The 16490-nt window shown below is 34.3% G+C and overlaps 1 protein-coding gene across 2 annotated transcripts in view; it reads right to left on the reverse strand.

The window, feature by feature from the left end:
• Positions 1–635: 635 nt before the first annotated feature.
• STAM2 (signal transducing adaptor molecule 2) overlaps positions 636–16490 on the reverse strand; it is a 42901-nt gene continuing 27046 nt past the window's right edge. The window contains exons 8-14 of one of the 2 annotated variants that reach the window (XM_032479433.1): positions 15046–15140; positions 12911–12996; positions 12687–12774; positions 11629–11683; positions 7928–8081; positions 5508–5677; positions 636–3901 (exon numbers count right to left, since the gene is read on the reverse strand). In XM_032479433.1, coding sequence (XP_032335324.1) covers positions 3670–3901; positions 5508–5677; positions 7928–8081; positions 11629–11683; positions 12687–12774; positions 12911–12996; positions 15046–15140 — 880 coding nt within the window. In that variant the 3' untranslated portion in view covers positions 636–3669. Of the gene's footprint in view, positions 3902–5507; positions 5678–7927; positions 8082–11628; positions 11684–12686; positions 12775–12910; positions 13000–15045; positions 15141–16490 lie in introns of both variants that reach the window. The other variant, XM_006179046.3, reaches the window with a different exon arrangement.

Genomic DNA, 16490 nt, shown 5'->3' on the forward strand with positions numbered 1-16490 from the left:
CATTTATCCAAGCAATTCCATCATAGTTTAAAAAAAATAATAGAAGACTGCTACTGGACTACAAACATTTGTCTCAGAACTCTCGTGACAATTTTAACCAATCCTGTAAAAGTTCAGAGTGCTTGGTACTTAGACTTCACTGCACATCACAAAGTACCTCAGACAGAGTGGCTTAAAGCATTAATTCCTTCTGCATTTCAGAGGCTAGAAACTTGAAATCAAGGTGTTTGCAGGGCCATGTTCCCTCTGAAGTCTCTAGAGAAGAATCCTTCCTTGTTTCCTCCAGTTTCTGGTGGCCCCAGACAGTCCTTGACTTATGACAGAATAATTCCAATTGATTTCTGCCTCCATCTTCACATGCCTCGTGCGCTTGTCTGTCTGTGTGTCTTCTCTTCTTATAAGGACACTAGTCACTGGATTTAGAGCCCATCCTAAATTTAGAGCCCATCCAGATCACCTCTGGATCCTTAACTAACTACACCTGTGAAGACTCTTTTCCAAATAAGGTCACATTCTGACATTCTGGGTAAACATGAATTTTGGGAGTATACTATTTATCACACTACACTGTATAAATAGCAACATAACTTCTGTTTTTGACACAGTAAGTTTTTTAAAAACACATTCAAATTTGGTATGGTAAAAGTAGAATAATTCCTCTAGGGAAAACTTTATTAAAAAATAAATCTTTAATCTTCAAAAGAAACTAAATCAAATTAACAACAAAAAATCAAATCCCTAGAATTGAGTCCTCCCTTTACTTACTGACTAAAACTGATTTAAGTAAATAAAAATGCCTTTTGATGGAAACAAAGCATGATAGATTGGTGCCATATTATTTATAATTTATTACTTACAAAATAACTTCAGCTTTCTCATCATAATGACAATTCAATAAATCCTCTCCTAGAAGTCAGGGGCCTTGACACATACTTTTTACTAAGAAAAACTTTCTTTTTAAACCCCTAAGCCATAATTTTTTTTAACATCTAAAATCAATTTTTTAAAAATCTGGATGGTGAAACTTTATAACTATCTTCAAAATACACAGTGAAATTTTTTAGGTCATCAAGTATCAACTCCTAATTGATAAATATTATAATTACTTAATATTCAGGTAATTTTATAAACAAATTACCGAATTATGAGACAATGTTGGTAAACCATACATTTTCCAAATTGTAAGAACATATCCCACTTCGTATATTTTAACACCGAGGGGAAATTTGTCCCACATTAATGAAAATTAATTTTATTATAAATTTTTAGAAATTCTTTCTAATGTACCAAGATTTCATATGAAAAAGCAGAAGTTATTTTATTTTTTATATAAAACAGTATGTATGAACCTAATGTAGAAATCTGATGTTAGACCATTCCTTTGGCAGAAAACATTTAATTATAAACAGGTCTTAAAATAAATAAATCCATTAAGATCATGAAAAAGAAAGAAAAATAACAACCCTGTGTTTCTTATTAACAGCAAAAATATCTCAGTACACAGATTTAATAACACTTTTATACTATCAACCTGCAACACAAAATTCCTTACAGTATGGCAAAAATAAAATTACTTTTAATTTAAAAGGGAGAAGAAACTTCTGGATGTATAAAATTTCACAGATAAATGCCAATATACACTATATACATGTTGCATGTTATATCATTCCAAAACTACATTAGGTGAACTTAATTGGCTGATCCCAATTCAGTGGGTGTGCAGTATTTATTCTAGTTCAAAGACTTATGCAGAATGAAGTTTTTACAACTCAGATCACAATTATACATTAACTACTTACACAAACATTAAAATAATTGTTTAGTAAATATTATTTGGGGAAAATATAAGATTTTCCATATGTATGCAAACTTAACTATTATTAAGAGCAGCTTTGTGAATTTTTTTATGTTTTGTTTTCTTTAGAGAATGGAAGCTTCATTTCCAAAAAAGCAAGGTGCCAGTTTAGAATTTTTTATAAGTATATAATTGAATTCACGTGGAAGGAAAATACTGGATGAAAAACAGAACAGAGGCATGAAAGGTTAAAACTTTCCTGTTACTTGTATCTGAAATAAGACAATGACAGAAATTGGGCTTTCAAATACTGCTTGTTTTTCCCTTTGAATGTAGACCAAGTAGCATATATAAGACTATTTTGTTCTAGAATACAGTTTCTTTGAAAAAGGTACATACTTATAATCAAATTTCTGTAAATAGATAAGTGACAAAAATTTCCAGAGCATTCTCTTCAAATATATTTGTAGTAGAAAGATGAAGGGCTTTCTTTAAAAAACAATAAAGAAATCTTGCTTCCATGCAAGTTAACTTTTAAAAAACTAAACTTATATCCATTGTCTTTCCCAATCTAAATATCATGTTATCTGTAAGCAATGTATTTGCATTCTGTGTTAACCTAAAAGTCGGTAGATGATGCAGTAGTGTGCAAATTTTGAGGAGACAAAACAATCCCTATTGGTTTACTAACTCCTACAGTATATGGACTCTATTAGCATTATAAACTAATTTAAAATATAGGCTTCAGGAAAACTGTCTCCATGGCTTCCCTATAAATCCATTGCCTGCTATTATTCCTCAGGCTTAGGATTTCTTCTTAAAGGAATGGCCAGAATTTTCAACAACCTGGCTTAGCAATGGTACTCAAATCACCTCTTTAAAAGAACACTTCAATAAAAACGCACACCACCCATGCTTGATATACATCACATCAAATTACTGGGAATGTCTCATAGCTCAAATTCACATATAAGCTCAAATTCACATATAATCCTTAAAAAAGAAACACAGCATCTCTGCACACCACACTATAGGAGAAAAGTAAAAAGGATCATATCTTCATTAGAGAATGGCCAAAATCACTTGAAAAGGCCATTAGTGGCAATTCTAAATGTGAGGGGCCCTTGTAGGAAAAGAAATGTGTTTTTCCAGGAAATGGTAATGTTTTGTGGGGAATTCCTCAGCCCACCGTTGGCATGACTGGGGGACTAGCTAAACACTTGATCACACACCTGCATTTACATAGTCTTCACTGATAATAACAGAAAACATTTCTGTTCCTTCCAAAGTGCTCTTGCTTCTGTAGATAATTAATTATATGCTAATTATTACTCAACACATCACCAAGAACAAAACTGACCAGTACTGCAAACACAATTGCAATTTAAGGAGCCAAAGGAAATGCACTAGGAAGCTAAATGCTTGCACAAAACCATGTTCGCCTTTTAAAAGAGTGGTGTGTGGGAAACTCTGAAAAAATGCAGATAAAAATGTATAAAAGTTTCAACACGCTCCCAATTATCACAACATTTTAGGGATAAACAGTGGTTTCTTTATAATGCTCCTATCTCATGTTGTTTAGTGTCATAAGGCTATTTATTGGGTGCCCAGATTCATGAAGAGATTTGAAAGTAAGATAAAACTAACTGGAAGCAACTTGTAGCTGCCTGTGATCAAAAGTTTGACTTCAGACAAGTTGGACTGAAAAAACCCTTTATGGCCTATTAGGGCAAGATAAGTTTTTGTGCTTTATTTATTCATGGGCCTTTTGAGTTGAGAAAAAACATTTTTCTTCTTTTAATATTTTCAGATTAGAACCACAACAGTCGAGTCATACACTTACGAAGGCTTTCAAGAAAATGCCTGGTTTGTTCTTAAAGGAGAGGCTGCTGCTGATGGTAATTTGTTTGCTGCTGTGCAACGGAATGAGCAGGAGCTGCCACTGGAAAGCCTGCCAGTTGTGGCAAACTGGAAGTAGTGTTCTGGTAAGATGACACATCCACCGACAGCCCCATCTGCTGTGTGTACGCAGTGGGACCAGGAGCTGACTGAAGGCTAGAGTTCTGGTTCATATAAGCAGGGTTGGAAACAGTGTCTTGTCCAGTGCTGCAAACAAAATTTTAAAGAGAAAACCATACTTACATTGCATTATCAAGGTTGTGGTCAGAGATCAAGCATCATTAGAAAATAAAAACGCATTTTCCATAAATTTTCTCAGTTTATACAGCTCTACTATTCCAATTATGATTTAACCACTCCAGCTATCCAAAACTGCTAATGAGATTTTTATACTTGGGGAGAAGAAAGTACTCAAAAAGAAAATATAAGATTATAAGGCCTATCTCATTTTGTTTTCTCCAAAATATCTCACAGAAAACATTTTAAAATCTTTTGAGGAGATGCAGATTGTTTCTGGCAGTGGGGTCCCTGGCCAGCTGCAGTGCAAACAGAATCCAAGCTCCAGTGCACCCTCGGCCCATTTCCTTCCCTCCCCCTTCTCTCACTCAGCACAGAGGAGACCACTCTTCCTCACACACTCTGTACACTTTCCTTTGGCAGGGCACTTTCAAAGCTGCCCTGATAGCTTAACGAATCCCTACATAAAAATAATAAAGGCAGGGAGAACTGTGTAATCTGAATAGGGCCCTAAATCTACCCTCAAGATAGCCCTGACCTATAGTTTACTATTAACACTACACACACACACACACACACACAACGTTGAAAAATCACACCAAATTGCAGGACTTCTGTTTGTTTCTGTAATTAGTATAGCATATCTTTTAAAATATATATAACTTAAAAAATTTTTTTAATATATTTACTATTATATTATTTAATTATTTTATTTTGGCAGGGGGGAGGTAATTAGGTTTATTTATTTTCAGAGGAGGTACTGGGGATGAAACCCAGGACTTCATGCATGCTAAGCACGCACTCTACCACTTGCACTATACTCTCCCCCTAAAAGATACATAATTTCTAATTGCACCAATTACACTACTTCAACATAGGAGGATTATTGTCCTCCAGTTTTTTCTCTGTAATTCCTAGTGTCACCCAGGATAACAACATTTTTACATTTCAGTTGAACTAAACATCAATACAAACAGATTTATTTAATTTCCAGATAATATCTAAAATTTACTCTCATGGAATTTAAGAGTGGGAAGAGACCGTACAGATCGTTACACATGACAATAGTGAATAAACATTTTGTGTGGTTAAGCAAAGTTAATTGGCAAGATTTAAACATGTTTTTCAGAATCAAAGTGTTAGTATAAAAAAATTAGACTACAGATTCCACAGCTCAAACACCCTTCTTTTTAAGAGTCAAAGTAACAAAAGTTTTCTGATTTTCAGGAGTGCATGCTCTTAAAAATATGTCTGGGACTGCTTTACTAGGCTGATTACAGCTCTGTGCTAACTATATCACTGGCTTGGTTCCTAGGGGACAGTTAGCTTTACTTTGTCCCAGGGACCCAGACTGTACGTAAGCCAGGTCTGAGCACCATCTCAGTATACACAGCAAAGCTAAGAGCAGCACCATTCCAATTTCATGGGATCATGAATGGGCAGTTCTTTAAGTTCACCTCAATAGCAAAAGAGGACACTACTTTATAAAGAGGAGGATCTAATTATTCTCATTTGGAAAGTCTGTGAAAATTTAATGTATATAATTACAAAATTAAGACAGCTTCCAAAAACGTACCTTAAATACGGAGTCTGAGCAGGCTGTGTTGTCACTGAGGAATTCACGTTTGGTGGCAGAGATCTCAGTGGACCGATTTGATCTAGTCCTAGGCTGTAGCTTGGGGCAACAGTGACTTGGTGAATACTTTGACCCATATAGTTTCCACCATGTGGTTGAACTGGATATGTCTATTAACCAAAGAGAAAAAATTCACTCACTGATCTCCCAAACAGCTGCCTAGCAATACATTTAAAACTTTAAAAGAATTAGATGAAATGAAATGTTATAGTTCTTTGGGGGAGCAATCTGATCCCACCAATCTATCCACCCTAGTATAAAAAGTGGAGAGCTTCCAAATCACAATGCCAAATCAACAGAAATGTATGATTCACTTGCTTGTTCTTTTATTTTGCAAGGGATTAAAAGGAAGGGAGGTGGTGGGTTTTTAAGTAGAGGGTTGGAATCTAAGTAACACATCTTGCTGTAGAAAATTATATTATACTCCCTTGAAGGGCAGCCCAATATCACTTCAAATCACCATCAGAGAGATGACCTTCTTCACCCCCATCCCAGGATGACATTCTTTTAAGTTTCTTTCTTAAGAAGGAATTGAATAAGTTGAAGAATAAATGGGAGCAAGGCAAGGTGAAGCCCTCTCTGGCAATGCCTCCTTTATCCTGCCTGCAGGACAGACAGGACAAAAATAAAGAACTGTGGGTAAAGGAGATGTATCCTCAGGAAATAGCAAAATGGTCTAAGTTTCTTCAGATATTTATACGTGCCCTACTTAATTTTCAGAGTAACATCTCCTTAAGGACAAGATGGACCATCTGACTACCAAATATAGCATTCAAAACAATGCACATTTAATGCACATATGGTAACTATCATCACTCCAGTTTTAAACCGTTTTTATAGGAAACACCAATGACATGAAAATTTAGAATGCCAGAAATGCCAAATCAACTACTACATTAATAAGCACAATCATATCACCTCCTTAGCAGGCATGTAACAGCCTACTGACAACAGGCTGAGACCATGGGCGTAGACCTCTTCTGCAGTTTAGGGTTCCTGAGTGGCCTTCACAGATACAACTAATGGTGTATTACTCCAACTTTTTCTCGTACAAGCTTTTTTTTTTTCAGATTAGAATAGAAACTTTGACTATTTCAAATACTATTATGCATGAACAGTGTAGACAGAGGTTGTATAAAGAATCAAACTAGACAGAAAGCTAATTTTTAAAAAAATGAGTTGTGCTTAGCGAAATACAGATTGTAACTCGTATGCAACTAAACACAAAAATCTGACATAGGAATGACAACCTTTTACAGACACACAAGGAAGTAAATACAACATACAGTCCTGTATGTAGCACAATGGCACAGACATTTCTATTTTGTTCATTTTCACAGCAACAGCAAATAACTCTTCTGAAAACAGTAACTGAATAAACTCCAGCTGTCTTATGCACCCAGAAATCCTTTCTACCCTCCTATGTAATGACTCTTTCATCATTTTCAAAAGTTCAGAGCATGGCATATTTGATAAATGCATCTTGTCTGATGTGACAGTTACCATAGTAACCATTCTTTTTTAACTTAACAATTATGTTGTGTGAAGTCATCTAGATTGTGCACCCACATTCTATCTTTTCTCATTGGTGTCTCCTTCACACACTCTTACATACCAGTTTTCATATAATTAACATGGAATTTGTTCATCTAAGCTCATTCTGAACTCAACTGCTAACTGGCTGAAATATAAAAAAGGCTTCAGAATACTAGATTCTGATAAAATGTAAATATTCACTTCAGCTGGGAAGCAGATAAAAAGTGAAAGTCCTGGAAAAGATGCTGTTCATGAATGCTCATGGGGCCTGCACCATATCCTCATCACGCATGGATTTTTAACAAGTCACACATCTAAGAAAACATAAAGCAGGATCTGAGAGCAAAATAAGTCCATTAACTAAGCCTTTTAATAATCACGTTAAGTTAAAGAAATTGTTTTTAAGTGTTAAATTTTGTTGGCTGAGCAACAGGAACAGCATCAGTTCCTCATCTGGAGGACTTCCGACACACCAGGCACTGTCCTAAATCACAGGATTCATACTTTATACTTACAAAAGGATTTATACTTACATAAAGGATTTATGCTTTGTATTTACAAAAACTTATGAAGAACAGAACTCTTCTCATATATTTAATGGTCTCTTCATTATGTTAAAAATGAACTAAAATATATTTGTGAAACATCAGTATCTAATTGTCCCAGTGAACACTAATTGTTGAGCCAACTTTTTTTCTTAACAAAAATGAATTGTATGATTTTGTTCATGGACCACAGAAATTTTAATACTATGCTTTAAAGCATTTTTTAAAATTTACAACTTTTTTTAAATTTTGAAAAATTTTCTCAAAAAACATGCTCACCTGCATTGGAACCCCAGCTGAGGAAGGTGGGTAATGTGCTGGATGATGGAGCTTTGAGTAGACTGAATATACTGGTGCTTCATTCACCAACTTGTTGTATAGTTCCAGAGCTTCTAGGACTTTTACATTCAATTCAGACAATTCAGAATGCTTCCTGATATAGAAGAAAAGCACTTTAATACTCTTGAAAGTTTTTAAGCATGTATTTAGCAACATAAATTATTATTTTTTTAATTTGGCACATTTTCTATTCATATTTTAAAAGGTTCTTTATATACTATGAAAGAGCATTCAAAAAGGGAAAATGGGAGGAGGAATTATTGAATTCATGTAATGGCTAGGCTGATACAACATCATAATATTAGGGAAAGTCCTTTCCACACCTCATAAAAAATGCAATCAAATCATAATTTTGGTGCTAGGAGAATTTTGTTTCTTATGTCATAGGTTTCTGTTGAAAATTCAGTTACAAAGATAAGTAATTTCTAAATTAGGAAGAGTTCAAGCCTTAATTAAAATCTTAGTAGAAGAAAGTACTCAGGCAAGGCCCAGAGCCTGCTATGACGTACAACATTATTGAAATAAAAGTACATTCACAAGTACATCACACATATTTTCATTTGCTTATATTCATGAAAGGATCAACTAAAAAAAATACATAATTATTCCTTGAAAATGCAAAGGAAAACAATGTATGTATTAATAAGTCTCTACTGCTTGTTCATTGGTTTCTTTTGAAAAAGTGAGTGAAGCCAGGTCCAAATAAGAACATTTTCAAATCTGCATCTTCAAATCTGCCCAAGGAACTTCAACGCAAATCCTTTTGACTTGGTACAGTTTTGCCTGTTCCCTTAGGAGTAATAAAGAACTCCCTTTGTAACTGACAAGTTCATAAAAGTTAAATGGCCACTTTATCTGGCCTAAGCACTCATAAGTTATTTACTGAATGTAGTTCTTTTTATATAAACACAGAGAGACTCAAGAGGTAAGAGACAACAGCAGGCATCCAGACACAGGGTTACCAAATGTATGACCTGGACTGAGTCCTATCAGGACTTGTCACCTTTCCTCTATCAGTCTGTTAGGTCTGAGACAAACAAAAAGTGCTGTTGCCGCTTTCCCATGTGTGACTGTATAAAGGAGGTCAAACTGTTTTCAGACATATCAGCTGTAAATCACATAGGAAGCTTCAGAAATGAGTGTGCATGCTAACAAATGTGTGACTAAGAATTAACTGGCCCACATAACCCAGTATACTGAGGAAACGCCAGGATAACACAAAAGGGCAGGACCACTGCACACATTTGAGATCACTTTCAAGAATTTGACACATAATCCCAAAGCAATAACAAATTTTTACTGAACTATGCCCAACACTATCCTGGGACAGAGTAATTAGGCAGAAGGTATGGTTCACTCCTTCAGAAAGACTGAAATCTATTAAGAAGACAAAGCTAAGAACTTGAAAAGTAACAAATGATAACTGAATGCAAAATGAAATAGGCAAGAACAGAAGACTTTAGAAGAGATTAATTTGACCAAGAGGTTTTATAGAGAAGCTGGGACTTAAACTGGCAGCTGAGGAAGGATGGATAGGCCAAGTGTAAAATTAAGCCTATGTCAGGTTAGTGGGACAGTGTGAATTAAGGCAGGCAAAAAGGAACAAGAAGGGTATATGAGGGAAGAACGAAAAGGGCAATCTGATCAAGGCAGCAGAAAATGATGTTAAGAAGGTGGTAGGAAAGAAGGTTGGAACAGCCTGGAACATAGTTAACTTCAGACTATGAGTCTCTTTTCAATAACTCTATCTACACTTTTTGGGAGTCAACACACATGTTTACCAATTATAATTTCCTAGTGTGATAAATGCTACCAAATTTCATTGTATACAATGACAGACAGAAATGAAATGTAAAATTTAATACTCTGGCAGTAAAGTTGTTTTTCTTATTAGATAGAAAAACAAACTGATGATGAACCATTCAAGGGAAGAAATACTATTTTATTCATCTCTGAATGGTTGATAAGGGTAAATAGTCAATAAACACTTTATGAAGAACAGCAAGCATTTTCTGGAACAGGAGCTGCATCTGCAGTCAGTGACCATGGAACAGAAAATGCCGGATGCCCTATTCAGAAACTGAAATTGAAGAGAGAACTGGTTACTCACTCAAAAAATTAACTCAAGCAGAAATAATCCCTCTGATTTTTAATTGTTCTAGACCTTTTCCTCTGAAGATACTCATTTTTATCAACAAACATAAAATTAATTGTCATATCTTCTGCTTTTTTACCATATAGCGTAACATCTTTCAGGTCAATAGAGATTTATCAATGACAATACTTTTTATTGTAGAATGTCAGAATGTTTGGATGTGTAATTTTTTAAAAACCAATCCCACGCTGAAAGACATTTTACTCTCGTTTGTTTTTATAAGTAACACTGTGAAGAATAATCTAAGAGCTAAATCTTTGCATGTATCCCTGTGTATTTAGTATGGGTCTGAAATCGCTGGGTTAAATGATATGGAATATTTTTAGGTTCATGCACCCCTAGCCACACTTAAGATAATATTGACCATTTTTCTTTTTAATCTTTTTCCATTTGATTGTACACTAGCCATTAACATGCCTGCACTGAAACCAAAGTAATAGATGTACAAAAGGATAGTCAATGCTCTCCAAAATAAGACCCAAAAAACAGGATGAAACTACCACCATCATTTCATTTGTTGTGACAGGGATTTATTTTCATCTCTGTAGAAAATGTCCTATGAAACAAAGATTATAATCTTCAATGCCCAGAAAAAAATCTTACAGCTACTACTCCTGTATGCTAAAAGCAGATAAGTAAAGTAGTTTCTGTTCTTCTTGTGCTCTTCTGTACAGAAGCTCAATGAACAGAATCTAGAAGGGGATGATGATGGAACACTAAAGCCGTATCCCTTGACGGCTATTCACTATGGCTGCTCCCTCTGACCTCATACAGAAAGCTCTGAGGAATAAGAAAAGGGGGCAAAACTAAGTTAAAAGCTCAAAACCCTAGACAATCTATTCCTCAGTGCTGCTATTTCTAAGGAAGAGTAGGATAGATGAGATAATAAAATTAAAAGGATAACAGAAATACAAGGAAGAAAAATGAGAAGAGAAGGTGTGTACACTGGATTTAGCTCCATTTGAAAGTTTTACAAATACTAAGGGGTAGAGTATAGTTCAGAGGCAGAGCACATGCTTAGCATGCACGAGGTCCTGGGTTCAGTCCCCACCCAGTACATTTATCAATCAATAAACCTAATTATCCCCCCCCAAAAATCCAAAATACCGTTAAGAAAAAAAAGTTTTACAAATACTACTTCTTATTATGTAACAAGACAATGCTTGCCTAAGATCCCTAATCTCATTTTGTGCTCTATTCAACTTTATTCTTCATTACTCATTATTCCTCAGCTCTAGGCCAAGTAAGAAAATGAAGACTGGCACCATAAGCACATGGGTCCAGCATTCTACTGTACTGCCATAAAAAAAAATTGCCACCGAAACTGAAAGTACCATTCTGCTATTAGTTTGTAAGATTTTTAGAAAGTGGGAAACAATTTCAAAAGAGTGAACAGTTCCACAAAAACTCCCTAGCTTAAAGTTCTGACAAAAACAAGTAAACAAAAGAAAACTATACTTGTTATTTCCTGCACAAAGAATCTCACCTATCAATCTCTTCAAGTTTTTCATCTATCATTGGACCCATCTGTTGGCAGATATCTGTAAACACAAAAATATTTTAAAATCTTGAAACAAAAAATCATTTGAAGTCAGTTTCAAACATTTTTAACAATAGAGCACCAATATGTAACACCATGCAAAATACAAAGAAAATTAAGCTAATGCTAAAGAAAGGACTATAAAAGACCTAACTTTAATACTATTCAGCACCAATATTAATACCATGTGACCAAGGCAAAGTCAAAATCAGAACAGAAATCTCACCATGTTCTCTGGGAGTACTAAGCTAACAGACTGTGAAATTTGGAGTTATCTCAAAAATCTTAAAAATACCTAGAAAACTATTATTAGCTAAAGTAAAATGAACTTGAGTCACAGTATATAAAATATGTAATTATGTATAGATTGAATATGAACACTTTTCATTTATTTAAGCCATTTCAAAATTAAACATTTTGTATTTCTCCAAATGTAAACAATGATACAATGAATAGCACAATATTCTGTATCCTTTCTTCTATAAAAAAAAATTTAACAGCATTTATTCATTTATCACAGAGATTTTTCTTCCAATGGATTTTTTAAAAATCATAAAAACATTTGCCTTAATTCCTTCAAATTTCTTGAAGACTAAAAAGACACATCAGCTTGCATCAAATGCCTACATTACAAAGTTAACAAAGATCATGTATAATTCTGACCTTTAAAATTATGATACAAGAGAATTAATAGAGGAATAAGAATTCCTAACATTTTGACTCAATTAATTTAATATGCTGTTATTTCTTATTTTGTCCTTTTGGGGACTGCAAATTTCTCTAGTGTGCTTACACTAAAAAGCAAAGACTTCCTCGGTGAACAGGATAGGCAGATTTAATAGCAACACCTTCCAAGTAATATGTTTACTATTTTACTGTACTAGTCTATTCCCACCAGAGATTCTAATCTCTGTAAGCAACCCAAGGTGGAAGAAATTTAAGACATTATAAAATAGCTAAAACATTGAATGACATTAAAGTAATCCCTGATATTCACTTAGTACCTTCTAAGTCCAAGAGGTCTTGGGAGTCTGGTTTTGAATCTGTTGGATCTATACTCTGCAGTACCTGCAGAGCTCTATCCATCTTATCCTAAAAAAGTAACAGGACACTTTACAAAGAGTTTTCATTTCAGTGAATATAAAAATTACTCTTTCCAAACATTCTCAAGAATAATACATTTTAAAAGTCTTGACAGTGTAACTATTAAACAAAAGAAGGACTCTACCTCATCTATATAAACAGCCTCAGGCTCTGATTTCTTAATTTCCTCCTCCTCCTCCTCCTCATCAATTATATTCAATTTGTCCACAGCTGCTATGGAAACAAAGTAAACTTTTAAGTTCCTCAGCATTTACTTTGGTATTTTAGTCATTAATTTATAAGTAGTCTGTGATTATACATAAGAAAAAAATGGAAATCCTTTAAATAATTATCACATTTCATAAGCAGTATATATTATTACATGTGTTCATTTATTCACGCCACAACTATCTATTTAGCCCTTACTTGCGCCAGGCATTGTTTCAGGCATTGGAAATACACCAGTGAATAAAACGAACAAGAATCTTCACCCTGATGGAACTTACATTCTAGTGGAACAAGTAAGCAATATTAATGGGAACTGTCATTACAGGCACTTTCCTGAAAACCGAGTTATCCACTAGGATGAATAAATATATAAGAGAGTAGACAGCGTATTATCTAGTTAGCTAATTTCAGAGTTTAATCTATGAACTCCTTCTACACTCTTTCCTTACAATATAAAAATTATTTTCTATATGTACAAAAAAAGAAAAAAAAACCACTTGATTTCAACCCAACTTTGGTAACAGTTAACCAAACACAAAATAAAAAAGCTTTTCATAAAGAGAAGGCTGAAAAATAACTTACAAACATACATATCCAGAAAACTATTTAAATGCTCACTGGAGCACTACTATAATGTACTATATTTTAATAAAGTAAGTTTTAATACAAATCAAATTATAATAAAAATCTATACAACCAAATAATTTTTAAGTCCCAACAGTGAGCCACTTATTTCAAATATTTGGCTAACTCTCAAATATGCCCTAAAGAACAGAGCTCAGCATAACATGTGGATTTACTGAAAACCCAGAATATTTTTCACTTTTAAAACTGCAGTTCAGTCTTTCCAGCCTATGCCAAGGGGAAACTGCTATAGAATAGGATTCCCTGAGCATGGTCTATCATGTTACTAAAACTAGTGTCTCCAATTTTCATACCTACTTAAAGAGTCAGACTAGAGGAATAAAGAGTATACACAGTGGCAGAGTACTCAGTATTCATCTCTCTCAACTTCATTTTAACTGAATGCATCACTCTACCCAAATGAAGATGATGTTACACACAATGCATAGAGCTATCAGTTGAAGTTCTTTCTCTAGAACAGTAAGGGTTATTAGCAGCAATGTCCAGCAGTGAGTCAGTACAAGTACATTCTAATGGCAGACTGGCTAACTTTAGAATCCTGGCTCTGTCACCTACTAGCCATATAACCTCAGCCTCAATTTCCTTATCTGTAAAATGGGGTAACTAAAGTACCTATTTCATACACTTGTGAGGCTTAAATGACATAGTGCAAGCAAAGGATTTTGCACAACATCTGATAAATGAGTGCTTAAACACCACTGAGTTTTTTTATCCTCACCATAATTAGTATTATTATCAGTTGTTCTTTACACTCAGCTTGCCTCACCTCCCCACCTGCCTAGCAAATGGAAGCTTTCTCTGTATGGCTGGCAGCTGCTGAGGGGAACTGTCTATGGCTGCAAAACTGAGTGAAGTTCAGAAGATCTGAACTAGGAACCTAGTGTCTTGATTACATTATTTTGTTATTGTCCCAAGTTCCATAGAATCGAATCAAGGTGAGGAAAAGTCTAAAATTTAGGAGTACTCTTAATCTCTGTAATCACACTCAGCACTTGTCAACAGGCCCCCCCAACCCTCATTCTGCCATCTATCCACTTTAATACTATGCTTCAGTGACAAATAAAACAAATATTATTTGTACTGAACAGACATAAACTGCCCCTTAAACCATAATTAAGTTGATTTAAATATTTACATGGTCATCACAGCTTATTTTATACTGTATATATATGTATGTGCATTAACTCAAAGAATTTAAAATATAATGATGAGAAAATAACTCTTCGAATTGACCTGGCATAAATTAATCCCTTAATTTGGTAAGAGGTAGGCTAAATTGTATTTACCTACAAATAAATGATTTAAAACAAGACTTAAATGCCAATCTACTTTATACTCCAAACTGAACCATAATATTCAAGTTTAACATATTTTAATAGATTTAACCTTCCCTAAGATTTAACTTACCTGCCTCAGATTCCATGTTTAAATTAGTTGTTACAAAATTAGATGGGAAGAGTCCTACTCCTCTGTGATTTTCTCCTTTCCACCAATTGGCATCACTGAAAATACAGTACAAAAATGTCATTCATTACTCTACATTTCAGTACATTAGTGTCAAGAGTAATTAAGATAAAAATTTAATTTAGCTTACTTTGAAAATACTAGTTCAAATCCCACGGTATTTAAAAGAAGCTCTTCTTAAACTTAGTAAGAGATATAAAAAAGCACAAATAAAACAAACATCCATACTTAAATTTCAAACCAATCAGCAACTGGTCAATTTGATTCTGGGATTTAAAAAATAGTTATAGATAACACTGAAGTTTCCTTTACCAACATCCCCAAGTCCCAGACTCACATCCATCCTTCATACCACCACAACCGAGTACGTATGTTGCTGTCCTTCAAGTGTATTTTTTATTTGTTTACATACATCTACAGCCAACTCTATAGATATGAATGTTAATCATTATAGATCTTTAAATTTCGTGTGTTAATACTTTCAGATCATTTACTCCTTTTAATTAAAGACCCATCACACTAACATGGCGTATTTGATTTATCCATCCCCATACAGGTAGACATTTAGGTTATTTCCAGTCCTACAAAGATTGGGGTAATAATCATTCTAAATTTTAGGGCATACATGACAACAATTCTTCTAGGCTTAGTCACAGATATGGACTTCCTGGGCTATAGAACAAGCATTTTCCATTTTATTAGTATTGCCAAATATTCCCTAAAGTGGTTGTGGCAATTTACCATCCTCCTTTCCCTCACCAGCATGTCAAAATGTCATCTTTGCTCACACATGTGAACTGTCCAAGCAACACCTGGTATCACACAGGAGAAATCATCTCTCACTGCTGTGCTTATTTGCAATTCCGAGCACCCACATTGTTTGCTGGCCACCCAGATTGCCTCTTCTGTAAACTTCTTCATATAGTCTGTCCATTTTTCTTTTTCCACTGGGCCATTTGTCTCTTTTCATGGAAAAGTAGGAGTTCTTTACATATTCTGAACAGCATTTGTCTACATTATGCAAATACCTTCTCTAGAACTGTCACTGTCTTTTAACATGTGTTTATGATTTCTTTTACTGTATGTTGTTTTCTGTTCCTGTAATTAAATTTAGCAACCTTTTATGGTTTACACTTAAAAAAAAATTCTCCATCCTTTAACTCCTAAATCTATTCTCCAATATATCTGTTTAATAGTTTCAAGTTTTCTTTTTTATCCCTCTCCCATGTTTAGCTCCTTAATTTATTTGGAATGAAATTTCATGTACTGTGTGAAACCGAATCAAATTTTACTTATACTGCTAAAAAAGTCACTTATCCCAGAAAATTTATTTAACAGAACAACATTTTTCTACTGATTCCTGATAGCCTGTCTTTCTAACAGCAAGC

This window comes from Camelus ferus, chromosome 5 (assembly GCF_009834535.1).
Source record: "Camelus ferus isolate YT-003-E chromosome 5, BCGSAC_Cfer_1.0, whole genome shotgun sequence".
Lineage (NCBI taxonomy): Eukaryota > Metazoa > Chordata > Mammalia > Artiodactyla > Camelidae > Camelus > Camelus ferus.